This window comes from Clarias gariepinus, chromosome 21, assembly GCF_024256425.1.
Source record: "Clarias gariepinus isolate MV-2021 ecotype Netherlands chromosome 21, CGAR_prim_01v2, whole genome shotgun sequence".
NCBI classification, from domain to species: domain Eukaryota; kingdom Metazoa; phylum Chordata; class Actinopteri; order Siluriformes; family Clariidae; genus Clarias; species Clarias gariepinus.
This window is the reverse complement of record NC_071120.1, coordinates 14,510,092-14,530,047: the sequence shown is the minus strand read 5'-3', so window position 1 is coordinate 14,530,047 and position 19,956 is coordinate 14,510,092. Positions and strand designations below refer to the sequence as shown.

Sequence of the window (19,956 nt, the reverse complement as noted above, 5' to 3'; positions counted from 1 at the left end):
AAAAAAAAACTTCTGAGATTTATTTAGCTACCTTTCTGTTAGGATAAGGTCCAAACTAATCACCACTATTCAAATTAATAAACATAAAATAAAGAAATAACTAATCATACGCGCTGTATATGCAATTAAATAGACGGTAACGCAATTAAATCTCATCAAACGAGCACTACTTTTCAATGCACCAGAGTCAATAACCATTAAAATATAATTAAAATGTGCAGACCCACAGTTAACCAAAAATCCACGCTGACGATAATGAAAATGTGTTTTGCGTTAATTTTTTTTAAATTATTATTATTTTTTTTTTTCGTACCTTAGAGACGTCTGTAGAAACGGCCACAGTCCTGTCTTACATTCTGGACACTGCAGAATCTGCAAGAAGTACTTGGCGCTTGCTGGAAAGTTCCATGTAGGGTTATTACGCAGGATGTCGTTCAGAACAATGCAGAACATACTGAGAAAGTACGGCTCTGCTTCACCCTGCAGGAGAACATGTTCGTACAGTATGTGAGATTTTACAGCTACTGAACTGAGCGTTATATAAAACTAGGAACACCTTACATACATGGAGAAAAAAACTTTATTCGAGTCAAAGCTGACTGACGCAGTTACTGACCAACATGATGATTTAAATATTACGGATGGATTATTAATTACCTACAAGCTTACACTTCTATAAAGAGAAGAGAAGTTACTACTACTTCTTAATAGCGAAGAGTCAATATTTTATTAATATGTCTATGAGGATACTGACAAAGATAAAAGGATACTAAATAAGAATAAATAATTCTATGAATATTTAGCCACATTTAACATTTCTTATTCACTACATGCTAAGCATATATATATGCGATGTCATAGCACGTACATATTTCACTAATAGAGCGCCAGTTAAAACTCAGTAAGGACCTATTTAGACCTGGAATTAACATCCGTCCTGGGTGACTGGATCGCAAGTGGATAGTGCTAAATGAGGGTATTACCAGAGTCAAATTCAATCACACAACCCACATTTAGAAGTGGTCTGGAATGCAGGTACATTTATAGTGTTAACAGCAATAAGTCGACTGAATTTAAAAAGCATGCAAATAAATCTCCAGATATGCTGCGGAACCACAAACTGTCCGGGCTAACCTCAGCACAGACATACTGTTACCAGACGTTTGACAAATGACGATCCAGTTGACTTTGTAGTCGACGGTCAATTTATTTATTGCTGCATCAGTGATAAGTAACTCTTGCTGTGCAGTGACAACATTCTGCATCATATATTTTCTCCCCCACTGTGCTGGTTGTATAATTGTTGAAATCAGCTGTGATTAGAGGACTCTCATTTAAAAGATGCACAGCAGTAAACTTTAGTACGAGTAAAGCTTTTAGAAAGTTGCTTTTAGAGCATAAAGTTGCTTTCAGAGCATAGCCAACCCCACTACTGACGAAACATGACAACAGATTAAAACAGATCCTATGATAAATCCCAACAAAGCAAATGTCTGTTAGAAATGGTGATCTAGTTCAATAAACTAGAAAATAGACATATTTACTTATGATATGTGGAAAATAGTATGCGTAAATGACAGATATTTCTTTAAAGATTAATATGTTCTTTTTCAAGGTGCTGGACAGGACGAAGAGTTTAATATGCAACTTGAAACATTCGAATGTGGACTTTTTTGCCTATGCAAATATTATGCAGGTGAAAGAGAAACCTATGTCTTAAAGGCCTCATATTTAAATCAGGTCTCCTAAAGCAAAATGCTCCAGCTGAAATACCTGGAAGCCATCTGAAGGCTTTCTATTATCCCCTCACACCTGCTTCATTTCACTCCTCATCCAAACATGCTGATTTAGTGTCTATGTAAATAAGCTACTGCTTAGCCATGCCCAAATAGAGAACAGCAGAAATGAACAACAATTCAGGGGAGGGCATCTTCTTATATGAGGTCACAATAGAGTCAAAACCTAATTAGACAGTTCAAACCTCGGCCAAAAAAGTCCCTTTTAAGATGTTTAGAGATTTGTTTTTTGTTACTTAAAGATTTCCATTGGTAGCCAGCATATTGTGTATTATCACTCGAGAAACTTTATTTTACTCTTTGTTATATTCTGGGTGTGGAGTGGGCGTGTGTACATACATGGAGTGCATGATGCATGCAGTCCTGAAGCAGTGAGGCTGGGGGAAGTACACCAGCGTGCAGACAACCCTGCAACTCTTCAAGAGCCTGGGGGTAGAGCCCGCACTCGACCAGGCTCCGAACATTACTGAAATCCACCACTGTGGCCTGTGCAGAACAACAATAGAGAGAGAGGGGGAGAGAGAGAGAGAGAGAGAGAGAGGAGAGACAGGCAGGAAATGAGAGGGGACGGAGAACAGCAGGGTCAGCACGGCTATGTCAGTCACACAGGTTAAAGCAGTGCAGTAAAGCTCTCACTGACCAGGAAGCCAAGAATAAGGACACTGGTGTTTCTTTAATGGACATGCCAATCACAAAGCCAACAATCAAGGCACCTTGTTTAAAATCAGGTGACCTGGATATAATGTATCCTTCACAAAAAGGAAGTGACTAATAGTGCCAGCAGTGACACTACGGAAATTGAATGACCCGAGTCTCCTGATGAGCCAAATGTTCATTCTGCCTCACAGCGAGACGTGCAGATGTTAATATGATTCCAGGGAATTTATTCACCTGTGTTGGAAAGACGGGGGTGTAGTAGCTATAAAACCCAGGGACTTTCAGCAGGTTTCGTTTCTGCGCCTGTAACAAGAGGTCATGGATTAATGGCAGAATTATAATTACCTTATGTGCTTTTATTAAAAAAAAAAAAAAAAAAAAAAAAAAAAGGTTAAATATAATTGTGAGGGGAGTTCATATCAAACCAGGACTTTTGATTGTGCAGGATAACAGAACACAATTATGAGAGTGAAAACTCCCTTTATTTCTCTATATAATCCCCTGCTACACTAATGCACTCATCCCAGAATCGTGACGAACTGCCTGCTTCACTTCTGAAACGCCGGCAAATGTGTGGAAATTACTTTGGAGCGAGGTCAGGACTGTACTGGGGATGTAACATTACTTTCCAACCGAGTTCCAGTTATGTGAAAGTGATGTTCATTAATGTAATGTGTACAGTACAGATACTTCTCTTCTGCAACTCGAGAACATTGATTTTTTTTAAGGATCAGGTGTTGAACTCGCCTCAGTCTGGATCGTCATTTATGGATATACGGCCTTCTTTGAAACGTTTGCATCATTCGGATATTTTACAGGCAATGTGCTCCCATTCCATCGCAAGTCCCGCTTTGCCTTGAGCACCCCTCGTAATTATTCTAAAACTACTTAAACGGATGTCTGGATCAGTGTTCACCTCCATTCTGGTGATGTAGTCTTTAAGTGTTTCCTCTAGCTTTAAAAGAGGGGAATAATCTGTTACATCCATTGGTTCATCCTGCACTATTATAGAACTGCACTCCATGACCTCTGGTTGAACACAACTCGTCTGCTGGCTTCGTTTGTTCAAATTAATGGACGAGTCCAACTCTGCGCACACTGCCTGTAACAGAACAGAACAAGAACACAGAGCTTAAAGTCAGGCCATCACATTTGGATCTAAAGCATCACCGATTAAACTGACTGATATTACATTTATGCATGAACAAACTGTCTAGACATGCCATTCAAATATGTCTACACAGCTTTATGTATTAACTGCAAAAATCTACAAGCGGAATTAAACATCAAATAATTGGAAAAGTCAAGGTGGTAAAAGTATTCTTCTTCCCGACATTGCATCATTGATTACTGCTTTTGTATTTTACAGACCAACCATTAGCCTTTTTATTTACTAATAAATGACAAACTGCACCCTTTATCCATTTACAGTTATGTAAAACAGTGTGAAATGTTGTCTGGAGAATGAAGTTAGCACATCATTATAAACCTGTGATCTGAATGAGTTCAGTCAGAGCTTCTGAGCATCTTCTGACCAATCAGATTTGAGAGCTTGACGCTTAGTGGTGGGGTAGTTACAGTAATGAAGTAACTAATGTGTAAAGTAGAATTTACCCCAAAGAGATGTTCAGCAATGTAGCTGATGTTGAAATAATTTGCTGAAAGTTCCCGAGAGGTTTTGGATGCGCCTTTGGTTAACACGTGTGTAATGGGTGGAGAGGCCGATTCGTCAGGGCAGAGCACAGCCTTTCCTGCTTTCAGAATTCTACAAACAAAAAATCAACAACTTCTGATTGTATATATACATTATACATTGTGCAACAGCTAAAATCATTCTAATACCATTTTAACATTAAACAAACACATTTCCTGAGAGGATTTTTTTTTCTCCTGTTATTTCAGGTCCTCACCTTTCAAACATGGCTCTCCTAACATGGTCCTCAATCTCAAGATAAACAACCCAATCCTATTAGTGGGGAGGAGGGGGGGGGGTAAAGATGTGACATTTTAGGACGTTACTTTAAAATAATTGTACTTGAATTGCTTCTCGTCTGGTTGGTAAATTATGCAACACTACAACGCTGACCTGAAAAGCTCCAGACTTGATGCCTCGGGCAACTTTCTCCCTCCATTTCTGAAGAGGGTTTGCAGTCGCATGGGTCTTGGTGTTAGCAGTGAGGTTTAACTCATAGGAGGCTTCAGGTAGCCATGCCAAGTGTTTTACACTGTCCAGAACAAACTGGGGAGTCACAATCCATTTCCCTAAAACAAACAGCATAAACAGGTTACTCCACAGCGTTTCTCGATGGAGAAGAAGGATTCAAGAAAGACTTCAGCATTTTAAACCTTAAATTAAAAACCTGTTAAGGTTAAACTTCAAATGAATTATGCCAGAACGTGTTTAAATTTACATTATATTAATGCATTTGCTCCGGGCTTTACAGTAACATCATACACATCTATGTCTACAGATTACAGAAAAAATTAAATAAAAAAAAATCTGTTTAACACTTGAACTGGTGAAATGTTTATGTGGCATTACTAGAAGGAATCTCCAGTATCAGAGCTACGGTGCTGATTTTCCATAAAACAATGGAAAGTCTTCAATACTAAGGGCATATCATATTTCAGGAAAGAGACAGATTAAACATATACTACACAGGGTTAAATTAACAATTAACAATGAGCAGGTCATTTTTTTCACGGTTTGCAAATGGATATGTAAAATATTCCAGGATGTGTGTGTTGGCAAAAGTATTATCATGCCAGGGCTCCACCCAGTCTTTGATCATTTTCCAGTAACAAACTGGCCTGTTTTATTCCTTACTTTCCAACACCACTACTGTAGAATACGGTACTATAAAAGCTATTTCCAACTATTAAGCTATTTCATTTATACTTACCGCACCCATGTGGAATCAAGCACATTTATGTCGATTATGTTAATAACACATAACCACAAACTCTTTTTATTATTATGCATTTTTAGAGACTATTCTACAAACATATGCTTGTCACTCTTTTATTTCCCATTTAAACATTGAATGGCAGAATAAAAACAACTGCCCTTTGATTTGAGCAGATTCTGAGGTAAACTGTAGTAGCAGTGATTTTCTCAGTATGGAAATAGTTATAGAAATTCCTGTTCATAGTAAGCACAATTACACGAAATTGTCAGATGCACCGGACCACAGGGTCTGCTGTGATATGGCACCCTTGGAGCAGATTACCGTTAGGGCCTTGCTCAAGGGCCCAACACTGGCAACCTGGTGAGACTGGGGTTTGACCCACCAGCCTTCCGATCAGTAACTCCGGCCATTAAATCCACTGATATACCACTGCCCTAGAAACATTGCTCAATTACATTCATTCTGTAATATTTTCCCATAAAATGAATGACAAGATTTTTCTTAAACCTTTATTACTGTAATAAGAATATAATCACCATACCCCTCATTACTTACCTCCAGCACAAGCTGCAAGGAACTTCTCACTCGCTGAAGGCTTAGTGATGATGAGATGAGTCATTGCCTCGTTGTAAATCTGCAGTATAAAGGACTTTACTTTAGAAAGTATAAATAAATAAATTAAACTTAAAAGCAGCTTATCATGCATAAACGTTGCTCAACATAAAACGATGCCTATAGTGTGTTCACAAGCCTGTGCTTTATGGCTCAGGATTGGGCTGAAGAAGAAGGTAAAAAAAATGATATTAGGATAACTCTCTCATGACGCACCTATTTAGCTAAGACTAAGCGTTAATGGATGATCCATGGCATATCCAAACCACAGGCATTTTCTTGTACTGCTTTTAAGTATTAATTCTTTCAGACTAGTGAATCTCTAAAGCTCTAGATATGTTTTTGAATCCTGCTGTCTCCACTACCCGAGTCCCTGATTGAGCTGGTGCTCCAGCCTGCCAAAGCCATTGCTGTTTAATGCCAGAGTATAAGCACGTCTGATTTAAGATAACAAATAAGATACTTTTTTTTATTATTTAAAGAAGGGAGGATTTGTTCATGTTCATTTCATTCTCCAGAGTGATAGCTGCATTTTCTGAGGAGTTGTGTACATGACTGATATGCGGATGCGGCGACATGATGACTTAGTGGTTAGCACTGTCGCGTTGAGCCTCCAGGGTCTGGCTTCTGTGTGGATGGAGTTTGCATGCTTGGTGAGTTTTATTTGGATAATTTATCAAGCATTTTTCATAGATCACAGGAGTGTTAAGAGAGATGGTGAACTTTGTGGATTGAGAAATTTCCCTGCTGCTATTAGAAAACTTTTCCACATCTCTGATGCACTCTACACTCTACAGACGCTTGCTTCGCCTGCTATAAGAGGTGTGGAACACTTCGATATTATGATCTCAATTTAATAAACCTGTTGACCCACATACTCATTGTCGTCTATACCTAAAGTGTGTGTGGGGGGGGTTGTCAGCTTTGGGCAAACGTCAGCCTTGCTTATGAGGATATTTATGCAATAGTGGACTTACGTACAGTAAAATAGTGATTGTCACTAGATGGTTTCTGGACTTTTTACATGCGTGTACATACACGCGCAATTACTCACACATATTAGGCGGTGTACACCCAATTGGGGAACGCCTAATCTGCATGTCTTAGGACTGTGAATGGAAACCCACTAAGCACAAGGAGAACATGCAAACTCCATGCGCACAGACCCTGAGGCAGGAATCAAACCCGGACCTGACAGTGATAACCACTGCGCACTAACCACTGTGTGTGTGTGTGTGTGTGTGTGTGTAAACACCCACAGATCCTCCTATGTATTGACCCTGGAGCTGTCTGATGCCCTGGATCAGCTCTGCTTTCTGCTGAAGATCCCTCAGGCCTGACATCTGAAACACAAACTTATTTCCCAGCATCCTAACCCACACTGAACCTGACAAACAACAAACATTCATTAATAGCTTTTACTTCTGAGAAAAAGAAAGTTAAACAATAAAGTGAAAGTAGGTCATGCAAACCACAAAAAAAATCTTTAAAATTTTTTTTTTAAAGAAATTAAGTTCTGTGCGCTGTCACTGTAATGATCTGGTTTTCTTTTTCTGGAGAAAACAATCCAACCCACCTGAGAGGATGAAGCTGTAACTCCCAGGCTGCAGAGCCCAGTGCCAGAGTCACTCACCGCGCCAAAACCACAACCACAGCAGCTCGTCCATTTACACTCTACACTTTATACTTACAAGGTTTATTTCCTACAATCAATTGTTTTGGTATTTACATTAGTGTCTACAAAAGTAAAAAAAAAAAAAACATACTAAACATCTAATAACACTAAACCCAAAGAAGTGTTTGCATCCATATGAAAACACCCGCGACACAGACCGCCGTGTTGCCCGGTCAGGAGGTAGAGACGCCATATTACACTCACAAATATACATACAAAATCTTATTTAAACCCGTTATTATCATAAAAATACAACTAAAGAATATAAAAACAAACATTCTACAAAGGTTAAAAACCCCACGTCGAGCACATTTTAGAAACACTGTATTACTGGACACACGGCTCCCCCTATATTCTGTGTGATTTGGACTCTTCCACAAGGCGGAAGTATAATTTAGGTTTAATGTCAAACCGCGTCCAGGAGCCTACACTTGCCCCCTTTATAACACTATAAAACACTGACTGTATAGTGCACTAGGAGTTGTAGAAGGGGTAATTTGGAACGGAGTTTTAGTTACTTCCTGCTGGTTGTCAGAGACGCTTTGAACGAGTTGTTGTCAGGCTGTTTATAAACAGGACGCGCCGCAGAGGGACAGGGTTTGTGTCAGGATTTGTTGTGTATCGAGTTATTTTGCAATATTAGAGACTTTCCTTAGTTACCGGTACAAATTGAAGTCGGTCTGCGTGTTGTGCATGATAACCTAGCATGGTGAAGCCGTGTAATGTTTTTATTTTTCCAAACCTTGCGTTTCCCAGTAACTAAGCAGTGAGTCAGTCCACTGGAACCAGTTATTCAGACAAGATGCATCCCAGTATGACCAGTACAGCACAAGCATTCTGATCCAGTAGCTTGGACATATTCCCAATCTACAATGAAAATAAAGCCAAGGATAAGGATTATAAACCTCCTCCTGGATTAACTGGTCCATAAGGTAGGCCTTTATAGTACAAATGTTTGAGATGTCTTAAGGTTAAAAGTCAAGACACTACAGATAAAAAATAAATAAATAAATTGTTTACATGCATCATTTTTAAAACGCTTTGATGATACTGTATGCATAGGCCTTAAGCTCCGGCCATTTGACACATGTCTGTTTATTGTTTGTTTAACACATCCCAGACCAAGTTTTAGATGGAAAAACAACAACAACAACAACAACAACAATAATAATAATAATGTAGGCTCCGGGGTTTTGCATGAAATAAGAAAAGGAGCAAGTAAGACAAAGTTAGCAAAAGAACTCATATTCTCCAGCACGCTCAGTTCTTTGTACATTACTGTGCAAAAAGTTTTGGAAAATGAAAAAATGCCATAAGCAAAGATGCCTTTAAAGACATTCCTACATAAAGTAAACTTCTATAAAGAGCACTAAAGAGTAATAAAACGAACACAGTCAATATTTACCAGGGACCTGGAGCCTATCACAGGAGACTTAGGGCATGAGGCGGGGGTGCCAATTCATTTCAGGACACACACACATACACACACTCATGCGCTCATTCACACGCCACGGGCAATTTGGGAACGCCAATTAGTCTAATTTGCATGTCTTTGCATTGTGGGAGGAAGCCGTATCACCCAGAGGAAACCCACCAAGCACGGGGAGAACATGCAAAATTCACACACAAAGACCCTAAGGCGGGGATTCGAACCCGCACCCTGGAGGTGCAAGACCACGGTGCTAACCACTAAGCTGTGTGAAAACTCTTTGCTTAAAAATAATCAGTAGTGTTAGATACAGGCTTGTGTCGTTTAATGAGTAATACAGCTGGATATTTTTAGAAGCAGGTTAGCGAAAATACATGAGTTCTTCTGAAAACTTTGTCACATTTACTTCTTTCTATTTCCATGCCAAACCCAGAGCCTACATTAGTTGTTTGTTTGGTTGGTTGGTTGTACAGTATATTACTTTCTTTTCTGTAATGTTATTTATTTATTTATTACTCTTTAAGGTACTGTATGTTTAAAAATAGTGAATGGTTTTGTACACATTAATGCAGACATGATGAACTTATATAACAACACTTGTACTGCAGATAATATGGTATCTTAAGATGTTTACACAGTATTGTATAATGTATGTGGGTCATTGACGGATAAGACTTTTTAATAGGCCAATTTTAAAATACCAAAAATATAAATATGTTTGGCCATTTTCTAAACATTTGGAATGTAGTGTACACATGCCTTTATAAAGAAAAGTAAAAAAATTGTCATTTTAATGTTTTTACACTTAAGGTAATAAAACATAGCCTTAAAAAAGTCATCTGGGGCGACCATAATATATCTCAGAATTCACATTTTTATGTATCATTAAGACTAGTTGAACTCATATCAGTAAGTAGATAAACTGATGAAGAAAGATAAACTTTAGTGCCCTTTCATTTTATGAAAACCATTATTTCACAAGTTTGTTCTATAATATCAGAGTCTCCTTCATTATCCAGTTAAAATAAATGTTTATCCCTATAAAAGGGTTGGAAAATGGCTGAATTTAGAAAAAAAAGATAAAATATACAAATAATTATACTTAAACAATTAACTCTATGTATATAATTGTTGTATAGAATATGAAAACTACAAATATAGGACATATATCTATCATTTAAAACACTCAGCAGTGGTCGCCCCACATGATACTCTGTCGCCCCATATGATGTTTTCAAGTTTACTCAAGTATAACAGGCTAACAGTTAGCCTCAGAAACCAAACTAGCTTCTTCTAGTGACAAAGCACTATCAAATTTATCATCAAAATATAGATTTGTGGAAAAAAAAAAAAAAATTCACAGTTTTGGGGTGGTCGCCCCACATGATGACCAAAAGTGACCACGACATCACAGCCGTTAAAAAACAGCTTTTTCTTACTACAGTATATGAGAGAGACTGATTTACTATACAGTTGTTTCCAGGGGGTCTTCACTTGTGTCTGGCTGATGCAGTATCCCATTCTTGAGATGTTTTTTAAAATAAAGGTCCCAAAATTGTGGTTTGTTGATGGTCGCCCCGGATAAAATGGATAGAATCAACATAATTCGGACAACATTCGTTTGTATATCATGATAGAAATATATGAGCAAACGCTTTATAGTTTTGTCAATGGATGTAAAACATGTTTAAAATTATGCCAACTAGGAAAAGGGGTATATTTAAGTTGATTTAAAGTGTTTTTAAACCAGTTGTCCTAACTAAAGTCAAGGCCGGACGGTCGCCCCATATGATGTTTTGGCACTTCGGATAGCAGAAAAATGATGAAAAACTAAAAAATTTGGAGAAGTTAGAGTGGTTTAGTAGGTAAAGAAGGTATAACAAGTAGATGAGAAATTTTTATGTATTTTTTATTTTTTTCTGCAAAAGAAAATTAACCCGGACAGAAAAAGGGGGCGTCACGTCATTGACCCATATATGGACTAAAATGTTTCCTGCCATAGTTCAAGTAAAGTTTCAAGTGAAGTTTTACTTTAATGTCTTATGAAGGAAATTCAGATGTGAGCAGCCCTGTTGATCTGATTTCACCAGCTGAACTTCATCCTGAGTTCCCAAGTAGGAATTGTTAGCGCTTTTTTGTTGTTGTTGCTGCTGTCAAGAATTATGACTTTGGGTTGAATGCAGCAACAGTGATATAACACATATTCCGCATGTGAACACTGGATATACAGTATAAACACATTATATATACTGTACATGTATTACACATATAATATATACTGTATCATGTAGAGGCAGATAGCAGTATCTTAACAGAAATGGGATTGAGATATCACAGATTTTCAGACCCCCCCCAAAAAAACACTATGCCTGTGTAATGCTTGTATGATGGCTGCTTAATCTTTCGGAGATTTTAGATTTCTGCTTCAAAGGGATAGTTTTTTTTTTTGTTTTTTTGTTTGTTTTCATATCTGTCTTGCATCAAATTTGAGGTGCATTAAATACATTATCATAGGTCTTGGTCATTTTAGATTTTCCTGCCCTGCACATCCACCGTGAAGTTGGTCACCTGGAGGATGAGTACAATGTAAGTAATCGAAGCCAAATTCCACAACCCACATTCTGTGCAAAAATGCATTTCAAAGTTTAACTGAGAATCGTATGGAGCTTCTGCAGTCACACTCAGCTAAATCCTGTTGATATTTTTTTTAAATAAAGTTACAGTGTACGGGATGATCATTGCTTCTAGTCAATTATCAGTGGATGTCCTGTGCATTTCAAGCAATCAATTATGTAAATGCCAATCAATTTAAAGTTGTTTTTAGATTCCTACAACACAACATGTTGCATGTTTTTGTGTAATTGAAACACATATGTGTATATTGCTAATAACTGTAGCAATAACTGCGAAGCAGCCAGGAACTTAGTGCATGGCTAACCAGAACTAGCTATATGGCTAACTGGAGTTAAGAGTTTAATGTGCAATAAATACACTGTAACTTTGAATGATATCAACGGTTAAGTTCTCTGGTTCTGCAGAAGCTTCATATGAGACTCAGCTGAACTTTAGAATGCATTACTGTACACAACGACAGTTGTTTAGTTTGGCTCCGATTTCTTTCTGCACGCCTTTCAGATGACAAACTTGCAGGTGTGCAGAACAAGAAAATTTATAACGACTAAGATCTACAGTAATGTACTTATATGCACCTCAATTTTAATTTAAAACAGACTTGAAAAAATTGAATCTTTAAGGGTCAGTGGTTAAGGTCAGGGGTCAGAGGTAGCTCCAATCTCACGATCACAAAGTTGTGCCTGTTGGGCCCTTGAGCAAGGCGCTTGTGTATAATTTTGTATTAAAAAAAAAAAAAAAAAGGCAAGACTTTGTCTTTTCGCCTGGTCATTTTTAACCGAACATGTCATCAAGGCTTTTAAAATTCCGGCACGCTTACTCAGCTGCTAAATATTTCACACCTTCTCCACTTTTTGAGCTTGGGTAGAGGGATGCTAGTTTCTCGTTAAGTGCTGAGAGAATCCGTCTGCCCCGTGTCTCTCCTCTCACATCCACACACACACAGACACACACACACACATGCAGAGCTCCAGCTCAGGTTCTCTCTCTCACTCTCTCTCTCTCTCTCTCTCTCTCTCTCTCTCGCTCTCCTGTGGCAGTTCTCTGAGCGACTCTGGGAATTCACAACGTCTGAGTTGGAAACAGCTAACAAGACAAAGAAGATGGAGGGAGCATCTGCCTAATTAGGCCCTGTGTGGTGACAAGCTGAACCTGACACTTTTCCCACAACTCTCATGTGGATCACACGGCGGCGGTGATGCGCATCCCGTTGTAACGTGCAGGCACGCGCTCAGTCCCAGTGTAATTACTCTGTAGTTCCTAACGCTGGGCCATGAAACCCTTCCGAGATCCTGAAGTCGCTCCGTCTTCCCAGCAGACACGGGGAAGACGAGCTCGAGGCTGGGATGGAGTTCGGGAAAAAATAATAAAGCGCAAGCTTAACTGCTGAATCTGTCAAGTGAGGAAAATTATATTTGTCCAGCTGGGCAGCCTCTCTCTTTGTGCGAGCTAAATTAATGTTGAGATTTCTGTCTGTGTGTAGAGGAAAGAGTGAAGTGTCGGGGATGTAGCGCGGGCTGTTTGGAGTTTGACAGGGATTATTAAAATCAGCCCAGATGAAGGGGAAAGCAGTGGCAGCAAAGCCAAATTGACACTGACACTCTCTATTATACTCACTTGGCTTGTGATGATGCCCTTGATACTATTCCCCCCCCACACACACACACACTTCCTCTTCAAGCCTCCAAACGCTTGCTTTGCGCTTTGCTTCCCTTTGCGTTTCGAGGAGCGTGTCGCGCATGGGGAGCTGATAGATTGTTTATTTAAAGTGAGCACGAGCAGCTTGCTGTCAGTCGATCCTCTGCTGTCTTCAACGCGCGTTTATTAGCGTCGACCCCTCCTGGAAATTGAAGCGCACTCGTTCCTGGCTGAGAGAGATTGCGAACTGTGGCTTGAGCCATCGTATACCGTAAGAGCTGATAACCAGCAGCCCCGGGTCGGACGAGACTGATTTACGGCACCTGCGTCTCGTCAGAGCAGAATCGGATCATCGCGTATGATCACAAGTCGTCGCGCGGGCGCCGAGGACATGTTTAATCAGCGCTCAGAGTACTGTACGTAAGCAGGCGTGATTACAGTGAATAGGTTTTCCTCTCAATGCCTGGATAGGAGTTTCGTCAATGACATCATTGTGGCAGAAGTGAATGCGCTTAGGAGTGCAGCTGTTCATACAGAAGGCCACACGTTTTCTCCCCTTACTGTAAACGCATTACTGACGCAAAGGTTTTAAAAGAAATCGCTGTTCTCTAACGTCTGCTACTTACTTAGACATCTTGAATTGTTTTGAGGGTCACAGGGACGCCTGGAGCCTATCCCAGGAGACGAAAGGCATAAGACGGGATACATCCTGGACAGGGTGCCAATACATCAGAGCGCACACACACTCATACGGGCAGTTAGGGAACAGTAGTTAGCCTATAATATGCAGGTCTTTGGACTAGGGGAGGAAACCGGAGTACCCAGAGGAAACCCCTAAGCACAGGGAGAACATGCAACCTCCATGCACACAGAGAAACAGGAATCGAACCCGGACCCTGGAGGTGTAAGGCGACAGTGGTAACCGTTACACCACCGGGTCCAAAATGAACCCCTAACTAGATTTTAGACCAAGGACTAATGATATAGTGCTGGGGTGTAACGGTGCACAAAAGTCACAGTTCTGTATGTAAAAAAAAAAAAAAAAAAAGGCATGAAATTTCTCTAAATTTATTGCGAATTTAGCTCGTAAACATGAACAAGTTGCCAACACATAAGCAATGCACAAAAATATACGCAATATACAGTACAGTATGCACATACCATTCTTTCCTTAAAAACATTGAAAAATAAAAAAAATTATGCCTAGGTGATAATTTGGTAATTTGTTTGTCTGGAGCAAATTGTGCAAACAATAATTCTTTCAAATAAGAGATATTTAAGACACGGCTGCATGCATCATCGGAAATAAGCAAAGTTATTTAAACTTCTTACCTTTACATGAGTGAGAGTGTGTATACAAGTACGCTATTAGCTTTAGGTTAATCAACACACAGACATAATCATTTGTTAAATCTAAAATACTGACTACACAGTTCGCTGTTTTCGGAAAGAAAATCTATAAATCTCTGTTATGTTTTAAAGTAGAATGTCTGAATTGTTGATGTAATTGTGAATTAATAGAAGAAGAATTATTGCTTGTTGTGTCACCCGCGCCTCAATGCATTTACTGGCCGAGCCCAACACACACACACACTCACACACATTCATGATGTGTCTAAAGATCTCTGTTTATTATCAGCAAAGATTATTATTAACATGTAAGTCATAGAGAGACCCAGAGACAGACAGAGGATAGGAAATGGATTTGCATTTTTCTGGTTGGACGAAAGTGTTCCAGCAGACACAAGCTGTTTGTATGTATATTTGTTTGGATACAGACGATAGAAAGTCTTACCACATAAGGAGTCAGGAAGCACAATAGGGGGGCGGTGGGGTTCATATCGTATTTTAAAACCCTACAATCACTCACCCGGGTTAGCTGCCTAGCATGCTGCTTACAAGACATAAACATGGCACGTCCAGTTTCCCACTTTGTTTCTGTCGATACATAATTCAGACTGGGGAATTAACCACATTAATGGAGGAGTCACCCAGTACTAGTTAAAAATAGACTTGAAGCACAACGCACTCTAAACTCAATGTTCTGTATCAGATGGTACGGTGTGAAGAAGTTACACCCCTAATATACTGAAATTGTTCAAAAGAAATCCAGCTATTGGTCTAAAACAGTCGACACCACTGATATAAGAAACCCAAATTCCACATTAGGCCGCTTCTTTCAGACTTATTTCGATAAATGCATCTCGTTCAAGTCAACCCGGGACTTGGGATGCAAATTCTCATGAATGAAAGAGACTTTAAGCATAGCGCGCTGATGAGACTCTTAGCCGCGGTCGAAGATTTGAACTGCGCAAGCGTTTTAAAGAAGGCCGTATGTCCATGAATGATGATCGCAACAAATTTTTTTAACAAACAGGACATGGTGTACTTTTTATCCATATAACGTTATGGTTGATGATGTTTCTCTCTCTCTTTCTAAGCAGCTTGTATTTTTTTTTAAGACATCCTCATATCTTAAAAGTTATCTCAGCCATCAGTCTGACTGGTACAAAGTACCGACACTGGAGACTCCTTACAAATACTTCATCATATCAAGCAGTTACATGCTTTTTAAAAACACACACAAATGTATATGGGGTTTACATCTATAAGGACTTGAAATAAAAAAAACACATGGACATTCATATAGCTAAGAAGATGCTTAAAACGTCTGTCCTAAGTACAAAGTCATCTCATCCTCAGCCAAACTTTCAAGAAGAATATTTCCCTTTATCCTACACCGGACCTTTCCCCCTAGGGCATGTGTACGCTTTTGTGGAGATTCTTGCTTTGAAAAAGGGATGCTTTAATGTGTTGGAGATGAAATATTTTCCTTCCCTTCTTTTCCGCAGGCAGAGGAATGGAGCGGCAGGGTGACTCTCCACATGACCATGCTTTCGTGGAGCTGCCGGTGCCGAGCATGCTGAGCGCATGAGGTGAGGCGGACCTCCAGGTCCTGATCCGCGAAACAGAGGAGAAGCTGAAACTCAACGCCTGCAGGTCAGTGGCCCGGGCGGTCACGTGTCTGCTTCGATCTTTGTGCTCGCTTAAAAGAAAACTTGAACTTTCCCTTTCAGTTCAGCGGCCTGAGGGTCTGGCTCTCCTTCTTTCACCTCGAGGTCCATGCGTGACACGGTACGCAGGTTCAAGTTGTCTTGTTCAATTCATACACATTTGCACATGCAGTCTGGAACACAGAGTTCCTGTCCTTGAGCAACTCTTCAGGAAAAAAAAAAGAAAGGAAGAAAGAAGAAGAAGAAGGGGAAAAAAAGCTTTTCACACAGAGCCTCTCAACACAGATCTCAAACTGAATATTGATTTGAACTTCAGCGTCTTTGCTCACAGTTTGCACAAACTGCAACGAATCTGTGCTTTTGTTTTCATTTGATTTGGAACTGTTTTACATCTGTTTGCTCAATGCACAGCCCAAGGGCTCACACACACACACACACACACACACACACACACACACACACACACAAACACACACAGCACTGCGAATCTCTGCTGCGTGTCTTCAATGGGCTCTCTGTGTTTGAAAGAACCTCTTCTTGCTTTAGACTGCAGTCTGTGTTTGATGTAACCTGTTGCATCTACATCTGTCCTCATCCTAGAACACTTAAAAAACTATTAACATTGAGACTAGATGATTAATTGAGACTTGATGAAAAGCACGCCACTTCACCTGAAATCAATAAACTCAAACACATGCTTTGAATGTACTCCTGGATCCGTGCCTCTCGCTCCCTCGTTCTCTCTCTCTCTCTCTCTCTCTCTCTCTCTTTCTCTCTTTTTTTTCCACGGTCTGATAAAGAGCTCTCTCTATTAAACATGGATGCTTTGTTTTGAGTGAAGGACATATTGCAGAGAGAGTCCTAAATAAAGGATGTTTTTATTCTCCGGCTTTTCATGCATCATGCACTAGATGAATCTCATGTTCTGAGATAACTTTTGGAGGACATAGCTCTTTTGACCAGATAGGGCACACACACACATATATATATATATATATATATATATATATATATATATATATATATATATATATATATATATATATATATATAATTTTTTTTTTCTTTCTTGCATTTCCTCTTCATCTCCCACGGCCAAATCACGATAGCAGGCCTCACCAATCTGGAAAAATCTTTTAGAGCCTCTTTATGCAGCTTCAGTGATTTAGATCCATATACAGTAAGTCACAGAGGGATGTACCTGAACAAAGCCCTCTTCTTACTTCTTTTTTTTTTCTTCTTCTTTTTCTTCTTCCCATTACCACCAAAGTCTCATCTCTCACACCCTCTGCTCCAAATGGACAAGTAATAATCAAAGATTCCACGTCTTGAAACGAAAACTCTTGGCCGTGTAATTCAAGGACTATTACCCAAGACCGGGCAGCTTCTCAGCCTCTCTCAGCATTAAAGGGTTATTTTGTGTTCTTGGGGTTGAGAACTGAGACCATGACAAGACCCAGATAATGGAGACCCACTGAGGGGGGGGAAAAAAAAAAAGAAGACAGAGGTGGAAAGAGAGAGGAACTCTTTAAAGTGACACAGATCCATCAGGTTGGACATGACAGCAGCTTCTCTGGGTGGACCATCGTGGTGGGTTATACACCTAACTAACCCCTTAAACAGAACAGGTACATCATGAAAGGAGAGAAAGGAAGTGGTGAATGTGTTCCTCACTTTCCTGCCGAGCTCCAGCCTATTTATGGGTCGGCGTAGCCGGCCTGCTCCAGGATGTTTCGAGATTTACGCCATAATTGAAGGAGATTAAGATAGGCCGCCGAACAGCCCTAGCTCTCTCTCAAATTGAAACGCTGTTATCCATTAGGTTTCATCAACTCGGACGCCAAGCGAGGCCACCGGCAATGAGAGGGGCCGTAATGAAGTGTCAGCCAAGGAGACCGGGCGCCATGTTACACCTGCCCGGGAAACGACTCCCAATAGATACCCGGAGCACCGTGACATCTCTCGCAATCTCATATAAGTGTGTGTGTGTGTGTGTGCACGGACATGGTGTTTTATCCCGACAAATAAGCCGTGGTGCTTGGCTCTGGACGATACTAAGTACGCCAGATCTGGAGTCGACGGGATCCGCTTACACGTTCCCGCTTCACCGTGCGGAGAAAGAAGGGCTCTTTGATAGCACTCAGATAGGCTATTTGTTTCCTGGCCACATGGCTAGGTGCTCACTGAAGCTGGGGCTTATTTGAAAGGGATCTCTTCCTTTCCCTCCTCCTCCCCACCTCTTCTTTCGCTCTGCCTCCTGGAGCGCGACAGACCCACGGCCCACCCACAGTAAATTAATTTTGACAAGGAACTTAAGATAATGTCAAAGCGCTGACTAATCAGTGGATTGGGTTTCTGTAAGGCAGGGAGCTGTGAAACACGCCATCATGCCTAATGAAAGACTGCCATTGCTTCTCTCTCTCTTTCTCTCTCTCTCGCTCTCTCGCTCTCTGTGTCTTTTCAGCTCACCTGCTAGTCCTGTCTGCTCCGTTTGGAGACGAAAAACCATTACAGTCTCAAGGAGCATGATTGACACGTGGATAGAAATAAAAAGAGCATACGACAGGGCTTAAAAGAACTTTTCCTCTCCTCATCCGTTTTCCTTTAGCTTCAGACTTCTCCTCCACTCCCTCTTCTTTTGTTGGCTTCTGTTCCCGAACCTGGCTCCATCAAGTATTTTATAACGTGTCTCTGTGAGGGTATTGTCCGACTTCCTTGTCCGCTTGTTTTCTGAGCCTCTTTCTTTCGCTCGCTCAGTCCAAAAAGCATTGCAGTTAATCCTATAGGCTTGATTGATCCGGGGGTTGTTAGCTTTCCTCTGTAGCAGAGGTCACACACCGGGGCGAGGCGGAACCTCGCGGCATCCTGCACGCACTTAATCAAACTGGAAATCCGACTATAGTGTGTCCAGCAGAGAAGGGAAGGAGTAATTGCTCGAATTCTTGAGTGTTTTCCATTCAGGTGTTTTTAGTTTAGTTATAAAAAAAAATAATAATTTAAACGCTGTATGATAAGCAGAATAAAGTAAAAACAACAAAAAAAAGGAAGTAAATTCTTACACATGACAGAGGTTGATTTTTGTAATTTATATTTATTATACCTTAATAAATAAATAAATAAATAAATAAATAAATGAACCTCCTCCATGGTTAAGGGTTCAATTCCTGCCTCGGGTCTGCGTGCGTGGAGTTTGCATGGTTTCCCCGTGCTTGATGGGTTTCCTCCGGGTACTCCAGTTTCCTCCCACGATCCAAAGACATGTAGATTCATGTAGAATAATTGCCGTTTCCAAATGGCCTTGTGGTGAGTGATTGTATTAACTAATTATATAAAAACATATGATATATATTTTATGATGATGATTTTATGATTGACATTTTATACCTCGTAGCCTTTAATAGGGCTGGATGTGACTTGACCATTTTTAGTAGTGCTACACAATCAATCGCCTAACAATCTATATCACAATATTCAATTACATTTTATTTACGTAACGCTTTCAACAATAGTCATTGTCGCAAAGCAGTTTTACAGAATCAAAAGACAATTAGGAAAATCTGTATGAAACGTGTAAGAAAATATTTATTAATCAGAA

General features: G+C 40.0%; 2 protein-coding genes across 3 annotated transcripts in view; one reads left to right on the top strand and one right to left on the bottom strand.

Annotated features, from left to right (window-relative positions):
• The window catches only part of slf1 (SMC5-SMC6 complex localization factor 1), a 35,741-nt gene extending 27,948 nt beyond the window's left edge, over window positions 1-7,793 (bottom strand). Inside the window, exons 1-10 of the mRNA XM_053481755.1 lie at window positions 7,551-7,793; window positions 7,234-7,361; window positions 5,918-5,996; window positions 4,540-4,715; window positions 4,364-4,419; window positions 4,068-4,218; window positions 3,370-3,555; window positions 2,688-2,756; window positions 2,136-2,282; window positions 314-480 (exon numbers count right to left, since the gene is read on the bottom strand). Coding sequence (XP_053337730.1) covers window positions 314-480; window positions 2,136-2,282; window positions 2,688-2,756; window positions 3,370-3,555; window positions 4,068-4,218; window positions 4,364-4,419; window positions 4,540-4,715; window positions 5,918-5,996; window positions 7,234-7,344 — 1,142 coding nt within the window. The 5' untranslated portion in view covers window positions 7,345-7,361; window positions 7,551-7,793. The remainder of the gene's footprint in view (window positions 1-313; window positions 481-2,135; window positions 2,283-2,687; window positions 2,757-3,369; window positions 3,556-4,067; window positions 4,219-4,363; window positions 4,420-4,539; window positions 4,716-5,917; window positions 5,997-7,233; window positions 7,362-7,550) is intronic.
• Window positions 7,794-8,222: 429 nt separating this feature from the next.
• Window positions 8,223-19,956, top strand: part of kiaa0825 (KIAA0825 ortholog) — a 127,001-nt gene continuing 115,267 nt past the window's right edge. Inside the window, exons 1-2 of one of the 2 annotated variants that reach the window (XM_053481679.1) lie at window positions 8,223-8,581; window positions 16,200-16,347. The gene's annotated coding sequence lies outside the window, so the exon portion shown is untranslated. The remainder of the gene's footprint in view (window positions 8,582-16,199; window positions 16,348-19,956) is intronic. The other variant, XM_053481680.1, reaches the window with a different exon arrangement.